The sequence below is a fragment of the Talpa europaea genome (assembly GCF_964194135.1).
Source record: "Talpa europaea genome assembly, chromosome: 10".
Lineage (NCBI taxonomy): Eukaryota > Metazoa > Chordata > Mammalia > Eulipotyphla > Talpidae > Talpa > Talpa europaea.
Window position 1 is genome coordinate 64,266,857 of NC_140077.1, and position 16,342 is coordinate 64,283,198.

Below are 16,342 nucleotides of genomic sequence, written 5' to 3' on the forward strand. Positions count from 1 at the left end.
GGCGACGGCAGGTGACGGAGGGGGAGCCGGGCCCCCGGGAAAGCGCGGCTCCCAGGGATGATGACCCCGCCCGGGCTGGAGGCGGAGGCCTCCGGAAGGGGGCGACTTTTGGGAGGGGCTCTAGGGACGCGCTCGGCGGGCAGCGGAGGCCGCAGAACAGGCCGGAGGCTGAGGCGGGCGGGCAGGGCCCCGCTCACGGCTGCGGCTCAACTTACATCTTATCCTTCTGGTGCTGTCGCTTCCCCATGGTGGCGGCGACGGCGAGACCAGTAAACGCGGAAAAACTACCGGAGACAACTCAGAAGTCAGCAGCGTCAGGGCCGAGCATTTTTACTTCCGGTTGCCCCTGACCCAACCGGAAGCGAGCGCTTGGCCTTCCGGGAACTGTAGTCCCTGGAACGCCGCGTCCGCCAGGAAAGCGCCGCCTATGCCGTGGGCACCTGGGTGGAGCATGCACAGTTCGGCTCGCATCTTCACCGCCGTAACCACCTTTGCTTCCCAGCCACTTGTTTTACTGTGTCTTCTCTCCCGAGCTCTTTACCCACCGAACCCTGGCCCGGTTCCATAGCCGCTCGAACCCATCCTGAGTTCTCAGGGCTCCAAAAAAGCCTGGTCCCATCAGCCTCCGCTCCATCTCTGCTCTTGTCCAAGGCATATGCCTCAAAAGCAACATCCACGCACACCGTCTACTAGCTCACCCTCTTCTGTCGACCATTTCCGTGACCAGATCACTGCGGTTATTCCATCCTAAGCCAGGGAACACCATCCACCTTCACAGGGTGATCTTGCCCAAGCTCCTGCCTGGCTTTATTATTATTATTATTATTTATTATTATTTGTGGGACCCTCGCCGGCGGCCGGGGAATGAACCGGCGCTGCAGAGGCTGCGGGCAGCCTCGCAGCCCAGCGCTCAACCTCTGCGCCACCATGGGAGGCCCTTGCCTAGCTTTAAATACCACTTGTATCCCTTGATTCCCAACACTAAATCACCAGCACTCCAGACTACTGCCCTCTACTTGGCTACCAGGGACGGATACCCTTCTCCCCTCCCACCAAATTCTCCACTCCACTGAAAAATACAGCTATCCAACAAGCCACCCAACGCCAGTTGTCCTTTCTCATCCCATGGTTGGCTCCTTCACATTTTTTCAGGTTTCAGTATCACAATCTCTGAGACCCACCCCATATATCTCCGTCTCCCACAGAGCTTATCACAATTTTGTAATCCTGTATTAATTTGATCTATATACTGGTTTGCAGCACCCTCACCTAAACCTATTGAAGGATGGGACGCAAGCTCCTTAAGGGCGGGGTCCCCCAACTTCTTGGTTATCTCCAGCCCCAAACAAAGTGCAGGTCATATAGAAGGGCTCAATGAGGGCCTCCCTAGGGGTTAAGTCTCAGCGCTATCACTGTGACAGCCTAAGTTCGATCCCCAGCCAGGAAGCTAATCCGCATGGTGCAGCCCACCCTCCTATCTCACCCACTTCTCCCCTTAGCAGTGTATTTCAGACAATATGCCTGTTCTGCTCCCCACGCTGTCTCTGGTGAATCCTCTCACCCCCTGCCCCTGCCCCTCTGGCCTGGCCTACACCCAGTTCTTCTATGCATAAATAAATCTTTTTTCTCTCCCGAGCTCTTTAAGAATGGCTCAATGAATATCTACTAATGTCCCACAGTCGTCAAGCACTTTTGAGGACTCACATCTCACATGCAGGTGACAATAAGACCAGAAGGTGACAATAAGAGTCACATATTTGAAATTCCTCTTGGAGATGCCAGGTTGAAAACTGATACATCAGCTCATTTTTCTCCAGGGAGGGGATCACTGTTTCTAAACCTGGGTTCCCACTAAGACCTGTGTTTAAGGGCCAGATGTAGGGAAAAATGGTAGACTTTAATTCAGTGGGATCAAGTGAGGCCCAAAAGAGCCATGAAGTCACTGGAAGTAAGGCCAATACCCGTTCCTCACTCAATTCAGAGTGCATATGGCTGAAATCCCATGTCAGAGTGCAAGCGAGAAGACTTCTCAATAGTGCTGACCTGACCACCTACTGTATGCAAGCTCAGACTTGTACTAATATGACAGCTCCTTTGTGCTGGAGGGATAACAGGCCCTAGGGAGCCCCAACACAAGGAAGGCACCTCCACAGGAACTTTATTAATTCCTCCGGCCATGGTCTGTAGGGAGGAGGTTACAGGCTCCTCTTGGGGGGCACGGACTCTGCGCTGCCAGGATCATTCTCTGAGTCATCTTTGGGTCTGGGCACAGGCTGGAACTTGAGCAGGACAGGTGGAGTAAAGATGGAGGCCTTCACAGAAGGTGATGGCACCTCCTCGATGTCGGGGGAGCCCCTACAGGCTGAGGACCTATGCAGGAAACAATCAAGACATGTCCATGAGGTGGGTCACCAGCACACAGGGCCACATGGTACACATGAGGTACACATGACAAAACCCCAAGCTGTGGGATGACTCTTCATTCATTTCTACTTCCAGAAACATCTCCCATGAATATCTGTTTAAGGCTGTTAATTGCAGCAATGTTTGTGACTGTGAAAACCTGTAAACAATATAAGCATCCATCAGAGACTTGTTAGAGGAACCACCCAGCCATGCAGTGGGCTATTCTGCGGTTGTTTAAAGGATAGAGCTAGGTGAAGACACCCCAAATGTACAGTAATGGAATAATCACGTTGCTGAGAAGTACATGCAATATGATCATAGTTCGGTTAAAAAATTAAGCAGGGGCCTCCCTGGTGGCACAAGGGGTCAAGATGCAACCTATGAAGCTATCCGCAGACCCTGCAGCACGAGTTCGATCACAGGCCAGGGAGCTACCCACATAGCACAGCAGACCTCTCTTGACTGCCCCTAGGCAGTGTTTCAGTCAATTTGCCTGTTCTGTTCCCCACTCTGTCTCTGGTGAATCCTTTCACTACCCCCTACACCTCTGACCTGTACCCCAGTTCTTATATGCATAAATAAATAAATCTTTAAAAAAAATTAAGCAGTGTATTTGTGTGTCCAGGTGTATATGTTTAAGTAGAAACAAAGGCTACACATGAAATTTGAAAAGCTACACATGAAATTCTTAGCTGCAGGACTTTGAGCAGCAGGGTCTCTTAGAGTTTATATATCCATTTCTGTATTGTGAACTTTCCCCATATGATAGTTTATGCTTTTGTAAACACCTGTGCTGAGAGACAAGGGCTAAAAGGGCAGCATCACTCTGAGGCGAGACTATGACTCCAAGACTACTAGTAAAAGATGACTAGAAGTAGGAGACAGACAGGGAGAACACCAGAGAGAGGGTGGGGTGGGGGGGAGGAAATTCACAGGGGCTGGGTGCTCCCTTGCCTCCTGAGCCTCCTGCCCAACCCATCGCCAGTCTGCCTTTCCTGCCTTCCTAGCCTCCCTGCTGTCCTCCCTGTGCCTGCTTGCCATCACAAGATAGTCAAAACACCTGTCAAACTCCCACCTCAGGGCTAAAACCAAAATAAAGAAACACTTGAACAAACTAGAGATCAAGCAAATATCCCAGCATAAGACTTTGCACTGAAAAAGAAAAGAGAACAACTCCCAGGTTATAACTCCATATCAACTACAATCCAAGAACAGTGGTGTATATAATGCTTAAAAATAGCCTAGAGTGGGCCTCCCTGGTGGTGCAATTGGTTAAGCACTGCACTAAGAAGCAATCCGCAACCTCTGCAGCACGAGTTCGATCCCCTGCTGGCCAGGGAGCAAACCACATGGCGAGGCAGACCTCTCCTGACTTGTGCGCTGCTCCCCTCAGCAGTGTACTTAGATCAATCTGCTTGTTCTGTTCCCCACTCTGTCTCTGGTGAGTCCTCTCAACCCCCGCATCTCTGGCCTGTACCCCTGGTCTATGCATAAATAAATAAATCCTTAAAAAAAATAGTCTAAAGTGGGGCCTCCCTGGTGGCACAACAGGTTGAGCACAGCGCTGTGAAGCTGTCCGCAGCCTCTGCAGCATGGGTTCAATTCCTGGCTGGCCAGGGAGATACCCACATGGTGTGGCAGACCTCTCTTGTCGCACCTGCTGCTCCCCTTAGCAGTGCTTTCAGTCCGTTTGCCTGTACTGATCCCCGCTGTGTCTCTGATGAATCCTCTCGCCCTCCCATGCCTCTGACCTGTACCCCAGATATTGTATAAATAAATAAATAATCTTAAAAAAAATAGCCTAGAGTGGAAGTAGACACTAGACTATAAGAGATATTAAGATTGAGGATCTGGCCTAAGAGGAGGGGATCACTTTGAATCCCCACCACACAATATTGGCACCCACAGTACAATAGAAAGATTGAATTCCTGAGCTTACTAGAGGTGATTGTGGGGCAAGCAGGCAGGCCAGATGGCAGGGGGCGGGGGGGGGGGGGGGGACAGGAAGTGAGGCAAGGGGGGCCAAGAGGCTGGCAGCCAGCAACCAAGCTTCCCTTTCCCCACATCCCCGTGATCTCTCTCTCTTCTCTCTGGCATTCTCAGTCTCCCTCTCGTTTCTTGTCTTGCCTCTCCTTGGAGTGATGCCATCAATACCAGAGCTGAGGAACCCTTTCACTCCTCACGTTTTGGTCCAGGCCTCTGTGTTTACATATAGGGACACCCAGTGCTCTGTGGGCCCGGGTGCCTATAATTGTAGGTACAAGGCTCCATGTTCATGCACCCACACACCTTTTTGTACCAATACAATGTCACATGTGGGCAATGAAACCTGGGAGAAAAGCAATGCTACAGGTGGCAGCTGTAGAGGTTAGTGGTGGGAGGCAATAAAAGCTTGATTAAGGGCCTCCCTGGTGACGCAAGGGTTAAGACGCAAACTGTGAAGCTGTCCGCAGGAGAACAGCCTGAAGCAGAGGAAGTTCAGCGGAAGTTCCCTGAAAAGGCAGAAGCTTATCAAAAGATAACGACCACCAAGAACCACTACAAGAATGCCTAAAATCTTATCCTGTCTTTCTAGAACTACAAACTTTAATCCCTTATCTGTCTTTCTAAACTTCCTTCTTTCTTCTATAATGGTCATTGTTTGTTATGTAGATCACCTCCCTGATGGTGATAGTCTGAGCCCAAGAGCAAGCTGATTTCATTGATATTCATTCCTGTGCTTTTGGAAAACATATATATACTGGTCACAAACTTAAAGAAAATTACACTCAGATTTTCACTCTTGAAGTGTGTCTGTTTGTCATTTCTTTCGCCGACGCCCTGACCACCCTGCACGCTTCTCTCAACCCTGAGGTGGCCTCATCGTCTACTGCTGTGCTGGTCCGCGGCAAAAGAGGAGATGAAAAATACTATAAAGTTGTGCTGCTTCGGCAGCACATATGCTAAAATTGGAACAATACAGAGAAGATTAGCATGGCCTCTGCACAAGGATGACACACAAATTCATGAAGCATTCTGTAGGGTAAGGAAAAATGTCAGGTTTTTCTGCCCTCCCACAATCAGGATAGATGATGGATCCTCGCGGTCCTGAATGCATGCCTAATGGCAGGCACCTGGAATAGGGTGTGGGCATAGGTAGATGGGATTCACCTAGGCTAAGACTGTGCTTTTTAAGGGTGGCGTCACGGGGACGCCAGTAGAAGCCAAAAGAGAAGCCGAAAGAGAAGCAAGAGAAGCTGAAGCTGAGAGAAGGCCGGAGAGCCCAGAGTGAAGACCTGCTGGGGGCTTGGAGGCTAGCAGGCCCCCAGCCCCCCAGCGCCCCTGCCTGCCTTGTACCTGGTAATCTAAATAAGAAGACCTGCAAAAAGCCACTAAGGGGCCTTCCCGGTGGCGCAGCGGTTGAGCGCTGGGTTGCGAAGCTGCCCGCAGCCTCTGTAGCGCCAGTTCGATCCCTGGCCACCGGGCTAGGGTCCCACATGGCGCGGCAGACCTCTCCTGTCTCGCCTGCTGCTCCCTCAGCAGTGTATTTCAGTCAGTCTGCCTGTTCTGTTCCCCGCTCTGTCACTGGTGAATCCTCTCACTGTCCCGCACATCTGGCCTATACCCCAGTTCTTGTATAAATAAATAAATCTTTAAAAAAAAAGTCTGTCATCACTTTTAATAAAAGAGATGCAAGTTAAAAACATGACATACTGCTTTACACCCATGAGAATGGCACCTATTACAAAGGCCTCTAACAAGTGTTGGAAAGGATTTGGATGAAAAGGAACCCTATTACACTATTAGTAGGAATGTAAACTGGTACAACCATATTGAAAGCAATCTGGATTTAGCTTATAAAACTAAAAATGTAAATACCATATGACCCAGCATTCCTACCCTTGGGCATATATCTAAAGACTATGAAGCAATCAACACAAAAACTCACATGTGCCAAACTGTTCACAGCAACATTATTTACAATAGCTAGGACATGGAAGCAGGCTAAATGTCCAACAGATGACAGGTTCAAGATGTGGTATATCCACACCATGGAGTATTGTATAGCCATAAGAAAGGATGAAACACGGTCATATTCAAAAAAATGGAGGGAACTTGAGAGAATTATGCAGAGCAATTTAAGTCAGAATGTTAAATACTGGACATTTACATAGCAGACAATTTGACAACATAAAAGCCCTTTCAAAAACCAGTGCATCAGGGCCTCACTGGTGGCGCAAGGGGTTAAGCACAGTGCTATGAAGCAGTCCGCCGCCTCTGCAGCACGAGTTCGATCCCCGGCCTGCCAGGGAGCAACCCACATGGCACAGCAGACCTCTCCTGATTCGCCCGCTGCTCCCCTCAGCAGTGTATTCCAGTCATTCCTCCTGTTCTGTCCCCGACTCTGTCTATGGTGAATCCGCTCACCCCCCATACCTCTGGCCTGTACCCCAGTTCTTGTATGCATAAATAAATAAATCTTAAAAAAAAAAACAAAACAGTGCATCAATAAATATCTTGAGGGCTCTGAGGTTAAGAGGGATCAGGTAGGGAAAGGGACAAAGGAATATAAGGGATGATGGTGGGGAGAGAAATAGTTGTAAAAGTCTATGAACAAACTAAACATCATTAAATTTTAAAAATACACACATAAGATTTTTAAAAAAAATTGGTGAGTGTTTGCTTAGCGTTTGGATGATGAAGGAACTGGGGGTGACAGCTAAGGGATATAGGAGTTTCTTTTAATTTGTTGTAAATATAACATGAAATTTACCATTTTAACCATTTCTACATGTTTCTACATGTACAATTCAGTGGCATGAGTTATATTCACAATGTTATGTGACTATCACCACTATCTACTTCCAGAACTTTTTCATCACCCCAAACAGAAACTGTACAGAGCCTCCCCGGTGGCGCAAGGGGTTAAGCACAGCACTATGAAGCAATCCGCAGCTTCTGCAGCACGAGTTTGATCCCCAGCCAGCTAGGGAGCTACCCACATGGCACTGCAGACCTCTCCTGGCTCGCCTGCTGCTCCCCTCAGCACTGTATTTCAGTCAGTCTGCCTGTTCTGTCCCCCACTCTGCCTCTGGTGAATCCTCTCACCCCCTGCATCTCTGGTCTGTACCCAGTTCTTGGATGGGTAAATAAATAAATCTTAAAAAAAAAAAAAAAAAGGCAACTGTACCAATTAAGCAACAATTCCCCCATCCCCTCCCACAGTTCCCGATAACCTCCAGTCTACTTTCTGTCTCTATGAATCTATTACAGATATTTTGTGTAGGTGGGGTCATAAAATAATTTGTCCTTTTGTGCAGGGTTTATTTCATTTATCATGTTCTCGAGGTTCATCTATGTTTTAGTATGTGTCAGAATGTCACTTATTTTTTGGTGGAGTAACATTCCATTGTATGGACAGATCACATTTTATATATCTTGTGCACATTTGGGCTAGTTATTGTGAATAACGGTGCTGTGAAGATTTGTGTACAAGTATCTGGTTGAGTTTATATTTCAACTTTTATAGCTTATATTTCAATCTTTTATTGCTTAGGTAGATTAAGATATACCTGAGTGGAATTGCTAAATCATATGGGAATTCTACATTTAACATTTTGAGGAACCACCATAACCTTTGGCACAGTGGCTGCCCCATTTTACATTCCTGCCAGCCACACATCCAAGGGTTCCAATTTCTCCACACCCTTATCAATACTTGACATCTGCCTTTTGAATGCAGCCATCCTAGTGTGTGGATATCTCATTGTAGTTTTGACTTCCATTTTCCTGATGGTTATTAATGATGTTGAGTATCTCCTGACCATTTGTATTTATTCTTTGAAGAAATGTCTATTCATGTCTTTTTCCTTTTTTGGGAATGGATGGTAGGTTTTTAGTGAATTGATTTGCAAATATTTTTTCTACTCTGAGTTGTTTTTTTCATTCCCTTTTTTTTTTTTTTTAAAGATTTATTTATTTATTTATACAAGCACTGGGTACAATCAGAAGTGCGGGAGGGTGAGAGAATTCACCAGAGCCAGAGCGGGGAGCAGAACAGGCAGACTGACGAAACACACTGCTGAGGGGAGCAGCAGGTGCGGCAGGAGAGATCTGCGTGCCATGTGGGATCCTCGCCGGCCAGCTGGGAATTGAACCAGCGCGGTAGAGGCTGCGGGCAGCTTCATAGCCCAGCGCTCAACCACCGCGCCACCAGGAAGGCCCTCATTCCCTCCCTTCCTTTTAAAGTGATGAAAGTGTTCTAAAATTGAACTATGGTGATGATTGCACAAATGTGGATATAGAAAAAGTCATTGAAGCAAACATTTTAAATGAGTAAATTGTATGCTACGTGAGTTATCTCAGTAAAAGTATTTGTTGAAAAAAGGACTAAGCCAATTTCTAATACTTTCCCAGCAAAAATGAGTCTCTTCCTATAGCCTTGATAGCATAGGATTTGCTTTAGACTTTTTGATAGGTATATAGTATACATCCCAATACTCCTAATGTATACATCTTTTACTCTCTAGGTATCCTCTTGGGTAAACCATCTTTTTTTATTTTTAAAGATTTATTTTTATTTATTTTTTAAAAAGGTGACTTTTTTTAAGATTTATTTATTTATGCATACATGAGCTGGGGTACAGGCCAGAGGTGCGGGGGTGAGAGGATTTACCAGAGAAGAATGGAGCACAGAACAGGCAGACTGTGCCTCTTGGGTAAACCATCTTTTTTTATTTTTAAAGATTTTTTTTTTATTTTTATTTATTTATGCAAAGAAAAACTGGGCTGTGGGCCAGAAGTTGCGAGGGGTGTGAGAGGATTCACCAGAGACTGAATGGGGAGCAGAACAGACCAATCCACTGAAATACACTGAGGGAAGCAGCAGGAGAAACAGGAGAGGTCTGCAGCACCATGTGTGTCAGCTCCCTGGCTGGGGATCGAACTCATGCCCCAGTGGCTGGAGATAGCTTGATAGCGCTGAGTCTAATCTCTGTGCCACCAGGGAGGCCCTCGGGTAAATCATCTTTATAGATTCTTACATAAGAAGTCATCTGAAGGCTCATTCATTGCCAGTGGGGTTGCGAAATGGCACAGTCACTTTGGAAGATGGTCTGGTAGTTTCTCATAAACTAAACATATTATTACCATATGATCCAGCAATTGTGTTCTTTGGTATTTACCCAAACAAGCTGAAAACTTATGTCCACACACAAACACCTTCACACGGATGTTTAGAGCAGCTTTATTCAAAATTGTCAAAACTTGGAAGCAACCCAGATGTCCTTCCATAGGTGACTGCAAAAACTGGTACATCCAGGGGCCTCCCTGGTGGCGCAAGGGGTTATTAAGCACAGCACTATGAAGCAATCCACAGCCTCTGCAGCACAAGTTTGATCCCCAGCCAGCCAGGGAGCAACCCACATGGTGCAGCAGACCTCTCCTATCTCACCCACTCCTCCCCTCAGCAGTGTATTTCGGTCAGTCTGTCTGTTCTGCTCCCCACTCTGTCTCTGGTGAGTCCTCTCACCCTCCGCATCTCTGGCCTGTACCCCAGCTCTTGTATGCATAAATTAATAAAATCTTCAAAAAATCAGTCAATCAATCAATCTTTAAAAAAAACCAACAAAACAAAAACTGGTACATCCAGACAATGCAATATTATTTATAGCTAAAAATAAATGAGCAGACAATGCAATATTATTTATAGCTAAAAATAAATGAGCTATCAAACCATGACGAGACATGAAGGAGACTTAAATGCATTTTACTAAGTGGAAGAGGCCAATCTGAAAAGGTTACATACTGTAGGATTCCAATCATACAATATTCTGAAAAAGGCAAAATTGTGAAGACAGTGGTTGACAGAGGTTGGGAGATGCATAACAATGGAAAACCCATACTACTATACATTTGTTCAAACCACAGAATGTCCACCAAAAGTGAACACTAAATGCAAACCATAAATTTTGAGTGATCATGAATCCAGGCAGATTCATTGATTTTATTTTTATTTTTATTTTTTTTTTTTAAAGATTTATTTATTTATTTATTTATTTATACACGCACTGGGTACAGTCAGAAGGGCGGAGGGTGAGAGAATTCACCAGAGCCAGAGCAGGGAGCAGAGCAGGCAGAAGGACTGAAGTTCACTGCTGAGGGGAGCAGCGGGCGGCAGGAGAAGTCTGCGCGCCATGTGGGACCCTCCTCCGGTGGCCGGGGAGCAGCCGGGGATCGAACTGGCGCTTCAGAGGCTGCGGGCAGGTTCGCAACCCAGCGCTCAACCGCTGCGCCACCGGGGAGGCCCCAGATTCATTGATTTTAACAGAACATTCTGTGAGGGATGTTGATAGTGGGGGAGGCTGCACCTGTGTGGGGGCAGGGGACCTATAGGAGATCTCTGTTTTCTACTGAATTCGGCTGTGAATCTAAAAATACTTCTCTTAAAAATAGTCCATGGCCTCCCCGGTGGCGCAGGGGTTGAACACTGGGCTACAAAGCTGCCCGCAGCCTCTACAGCGCTAGTTCAATCCTGGCCAGCTGGCGAGGGTCCCACATGGTGCGCAGACCTCTCCTGCCATGCCCGCTGCTCCCCTCAGCAGTGTATTTCATCAGTCTGCCTGTTCTGCTCCCCACTCTGGCTCTGGTGAATTCTCTCACCCTCTCACGCTTCTGACTGTACCCAGTGCTTGTATAAATAAATAAAATCTTAAAAAAAAAAAATAGTCCAGTTTTTTAGAAGTCATCTCACACAATGAAGCAACTGGTGTAAATCATATTTTGAAGTGTGAAAAATATACATTTGTAGAGGTTTACACCTATCATCCCCAAAGCAGATACAATAATATGAATCTACTCTAGCTCAATAAATATAATGTGAAAAAAATCATACTTTGAAATATTAGTATTCTACTGGTAAATGGAATACTTAACACCTAAGTGGAAAAAACAGGTTAATACACACACACACACACACACACACACTCTCTCTCAATAAATCCCTGCTTTGCAAACATGCATGTACATAAACCGCAGGGACCAGTTGATGGAATTGTTCCCTTTCTGTTGCCTGATGAGCTATTTGTTTTCTATTTCTCACCATAACAAACATTAAGAAGGGGGGGCGACTTTTCCAGCACTTCTGAATACTTTAGGAACTTTCCTGAAAGTGGAAGGAACCTTCACACTAAACATTTTTCTAGTCTTCACGCACATGGCCCATGATGCTAAGCAGAGGCCAGACAGAGGCCAGGACCAGGCCAGTGCATGCATTCTGGGAGGTTCAGAGACATGCTTACCAGGGAAAGCCAGGGCCACGGAGCTTGTGTGCACTATTCCCAGCGAGGTATGAGAAATGGAAGCCTCCAGGGTTGAGGACCAAAGGAGTCAGATCCACCATGTGGCTGCAAGACAGGGCAGAGAAGGGGATGTCAGTTTCCGGTCCTCCCCAGCTACAGTGGGTACCTCTGTAACATGAGACACCCTCTACCAGCAGACTCCTAGGATGTAAAGTAAGAATAACCACTCAGGATGGTGGAGAGGAGTAACTAAAAGGTGGGGAAGATATGGCAACCAAGTCTGGTAACATCCCCCCAAATATTGCTTCTTCATCAAGCTCAGAATAAATTCCTTCCACCTCTTTGGATTTGATGCCAGGTCAGTCCAGTTTAACTTCATATCACACCTTGAAACTTCCAATTTATCCACCTGCAGGAAACAAAGGAAACCTTTGGGTACTGTACCACGAAAAGCACCTTATAGTGAACTATGAGAACCATGTCACTTTCATTCATTCAGCAAATACACAGGGCGCCCCCTTAGTGGCGCAGGGGGTTAAAGTCTCACACTGTCAAGCTATCTCAAGGCACTGCAGCATGAGTTCAATCCCCCACAGGGAGCTGACCCACATAGTGCAGCAGACCTCTCCTGTCTCACTCACTGCTCCCCTCAACAGTGTATTTCACTAGATCCACCTGTTCTGCTCCCCACTCAGTCTCTGGTGAATCCTCTCACTCCCTGCACCTCTGGCCTACACCCTAGCTCTTATATGCATAAATAAATAAATCTTAAAAAACAACAACAAATACATTGGGCTTATCCTCAGTATCCTTGAGTTTGGTGTTAGTGGTGGAATGGGGACTTAGAGTCAATTGAAGAGGCCCAGTCCAGAAGATGGGGGGCTCCCTAGAGTGAGAGTGCAGGTTTAGTGAGGCACAGGAAGAGATAGAGCGTCGGAAGGAGACTGTGGGCAGAGGGTAGTATGAATAACATCCATGGGGAAAGGTGAGCTTTGGGTCAGAGAGGTGGAAGGAACATGGTTCTCCACCTGCTCTTTGTGAGTCCTAGGAGTCTTCCCAGTGCACTTGGGATGGTCTTGCTAAACTGAGGTCAAACAAGTGCACCTCTATGCCTTCAACCCCACTCTTCCACCAGAACACCTCCCTTTTATTAGCTTTATCCACTGCCATTCCACCAGAATTTGTCTGCAAAGAGGGTTCTGCTGCTTAAAAACAAAGTTCTGAGAGCCACTGGGGTTATTCTGAGTAAAGGGGCAGAGGCTGACTCTTCCAAATCACTGACCGACTTGCTGGGTAGTGGAGGGAAGGGGCCAAAGACCCTGGGCATAGTGTAGGCAGGGGATGATGAGGCCACCACAGAGGTCATGGTCGTGGCAGGCGGTGGAGGTAGCAGCAGGGCTGGTGGCAGGCATGGGGAGGTGGACTGGTCCCTCAAGAGGATAGGTTCTAGTTTCTTCAGTTTTTGCTTTCTTCTCTTCTTCTTGGCATCTGTGACAAAAGATGCGAATGAATAAACACCACCAATGCTACTTGTGACCAAAATAGGGTAGAATGGAGGCAAAGTTAGCCTGGGCAAGTTGACCTCCCAAGCATGAGGGAAGGTTCAACTCAGCCAGCACCATCATGGGGTATCCAGGCGCTGGACAGTAAGCCCACTGAGTCACCTAGTCCCAGGGTCATCCTGAGGGTATGCAAAGGATCCTTCTGTGAGGAATCCCACAAGGAGTTCTTGCAGAGGTGGACTTAGGGAGGGAATCTTTGCAAAGAGGGACCCTGGAGCCAGCCCCCTACGACTCTCCACTTAGGACTTCTTTCTGTATTCAGTGAGTCTGCCTATTGCTACTGTTCAAAATTTGAAACTACCAGCAAAGTGGGTATTAATAAGTTCCTTATACAGTCAACCAGAACAGCTCATCGAGAATAGCTAGTGTCATGGAAGTGGCCAGGAGGCTACGAGGCAGTGCCCAGAGCAACTCACACCTGAATTCCTGTCTAGGTTCACCTACTTACTATGTGACCTTACACTTGCTGGCCAACTGACCTAAGCCTGTTTCCTTTCCAGTAAAACAGGGATAAATGACACCAATGCTAATACCTAAGTAGGCTGTGATAAGAGTTGCACATTCTGGGGTCCAACTGCAAGATGAAATGGTAAAAAGAAGTACTCACACAAAACATCATGGAAAGTAGAACCCCCAGGTGAGCCCAGCATCCCATGTGATGCAAAAGAGAGTAACCCCAGCACTAGTATAGTGTTATCACTGAGCACAAACACATGGAAAGAACCGAGCCAGCAATAAATCAAGGTTCTAGAGTGACTAAGCAAAAAATAAAAGCAGCGGAGGACAAAGCAAACACCACCAGCAGACCATGGTGACAGATAAGAACGCATTAAGTGGGATCCTCCAAAGGCTAGTGCAGTTATTAAAGTCAATGGCACAGAAGAAAAGAGTGAGGGCCGCCCACCTTAAAAGGGACTTCAACAGAGGCCTCCCGGGTGGCACGGGGTTAAAGACAGCGCTATCAAGCTATTGCCAGCCACTACAGCATGAGTAAGATCCCTTGCCAGCCAGGGTGCAACCCACATGGCACAGCAGACCTCTCCTATCTCCCGCGCTGCTCCCTTCAGCAGTGTGTTTCAGTCCATCTGCCTGTTCTGCCTCCCCACTCTGGCTCTGGTGAATCCTCCCCCCTCCCACACCCCTCACCTCTGGCTTACACCTCAGCTCTTGTATGCATAAATAAATCTTAAAGAAAAAAGGGGGGGGGGGACTTCAACAGATACAGCATGGATCCTCATTTGCCAATCCTGTGTCGTCACTAATGTGACCCTCTTTCATTTTACTTTTTTTTTTTTTTTTTTTTAAAGATTTATTTATTTATGCATACAAGTCTTAGGGTACAGGCCAGAGGTTTTGGGGTGAGAGGATTCATCAGAGATAGAGTGGGGCACAGAACAGGCAGATCTACTGAAATACACTGCTGAGGTGAGCAGTGGGCGAGTCAGGAGAGGTCTGCTGTGCCACGTGGGTAGCTCCTTGGCTGGGGATCAAATTCACGCTGCAGTAGCTGCAGATAGCTTCATAGGCTGCGTCTTAACCCCTTGCGCCACCAGGGAGGCCCAGGGTTAATTCTTTTATGTATTCTGCAATTGTCCATTGATGCTCTGACCGTTGAAGCCATATTTGACCCACATCTGTGTCACCCCGTCCATGACCAAAAGACAAGCGCAGTTTCTTCACGTGTCTCTAGGCTCCAGGCGCCTCCTCCAGGTCTCCTTCTGGCTCCATCCTGCTTCCTTCCTTCCTATCTCCTCTTCAGCTTCTTCCTCTTTCATTTTACTTTTACAAGTATCCAGATGAGGACATGGATTATATGGTCATAGTAGAGAAAAGAACCCTTAGAGGCCTAATATGCTGTGTGGGCCTCACTGGATTCTGACATGACAGACCAAGCATAGAAAGATTTCTGTGGATCACTGGGGAGATCTGACTATGGACTAAGTATATAGTGTCAGCTATATGAGGAAACTGTCAATTATGTCAAGGGTAAATCATTTCTTAATTTTTTATATTAAGAAGCACTCTAAAGTATATTCAGAAGTACAATGATGTCTTCAATTTCCTTTAAAATGCTCCAGGAAATGAAAAAGGGAGTAGGGCCTCCCTGGTGGCAAAGGGGGTTGAGCACCGTTCTGTGAGGCCGTTGGAGGCCTTTGCGGCATACGTTTGATCCAGGGCCGGCTGGGGAGCAGCCCACATGGCTCCGTGGACTTCTCCTGTTTAGCCTGCTGCTCCCCTCAGTGGTGTTACCTTACATCTGCCTGTTCTGCTCTCTCTGGTGAATCGTCTCACCCCCCCCCCCCGCGACTCTGGCCTGTACCCCACTTCTTAAAAGAAAAAGAAAAAGGAAGTAACAGAGAAATAAATAAGCATGGCAAAATGGGGGTAGTTGCTGAAGCTGGGTGGCAGGTACTTAAACGGTCACTGTAGTCTCAAATTGTGTGTATGTTCATTTTCATAATATAGACTTTAAAAATAATTATCTTTGGAGGGAAAAAAAAAAAACTGCCAAGCACTGGACCAGGGACAAGTGGATCCTGAGTCAGATTTACTGGGTGACATTAGCAGGTACAGGTTAGGCTTCACCCTGGGCGTAGAGGTGCACGCGGTGGATGCGCCTCTTCAGTTGCTCCAGGCGCCGGTGCATCTCCAGGGTGTCCATGCTGTTGCAATAGTTCAGCTCCCCCTGGACCACACAGAAGAACTTTGCCTGCAACAACAGTGGAAGAGGCAGGGCAGAAGGAAGCCCGATGGGTGAGATGTCTGCTTGCTCCACTCCCCCAAAGCTGGGCCGCCCGGTTTCTGCAGGGCCCAGCTCGGTAACAACACCCGCCTCCTAGCCCCAGCTCCGCAGCCCCGCCCTCCGGCCCGCACCCAGAGGAAGGAGAGGAGCCCGCGCCGCTCGCACTCCGCCTGCTTGCCCTGGCGCACCACCCTCTCGGCCAACGCCGGGTTGCGGTCAATGCTTCGGAAGAGGCGGCGCAGAGCGCGTTCCGTGTACGTGGCCGCCTGCCTCTCGAAGTCCTCCTCGGAGATGAGCTGGCAGAAGGTCACACTCTGGGGGAACTCGCTGTCGAACTCGTCCAGGACCTCCAT

General features: G+C 47.5%; 2 protein-coding genes across 2 annotated transcripts in view; both read right to left on the reverse strand.

Annotated features, from left to right (window-relative positions):
- PPIL2 (peptidylprolyl isomerase like 2) overlaps positions 1–247 on the reverse strand; it is a gene marked incomplete at both ends in the record, with an annotated part of 30,047 nt that extends 29,800 nt beyond the window's left edge. The window contains one exon of the mRNA XM_084244915.1: positions 216–247. Coding sequence (XP_084101041.1) covers positions 216–247 — 32 coding nt within the window. The remainder of the gene's footprint in view (positions 1–215) is intronic.
- A 1,948-nt stretch (positions 248–2,195) lies between these two features.
- On the reverse strand, positions 2,196–16,342 carry LOC311178737 (uncharacterized protein; the record flags this gene model as incomplete). The annotated part of the gene is made up of 5 exons (XM_084245472.1): positions 2,196–2,370; positions 11,685–11,789; positions 12,950–13,172; positions 15,833–15,956; positions 16,121–16,342. 5 exons carry the CDS (start codon positions 16,340–16,342, stop codon positions 2,196–2,198), a joined length of 849 nt encoding a protein of 282 aa, XP_084101598.1.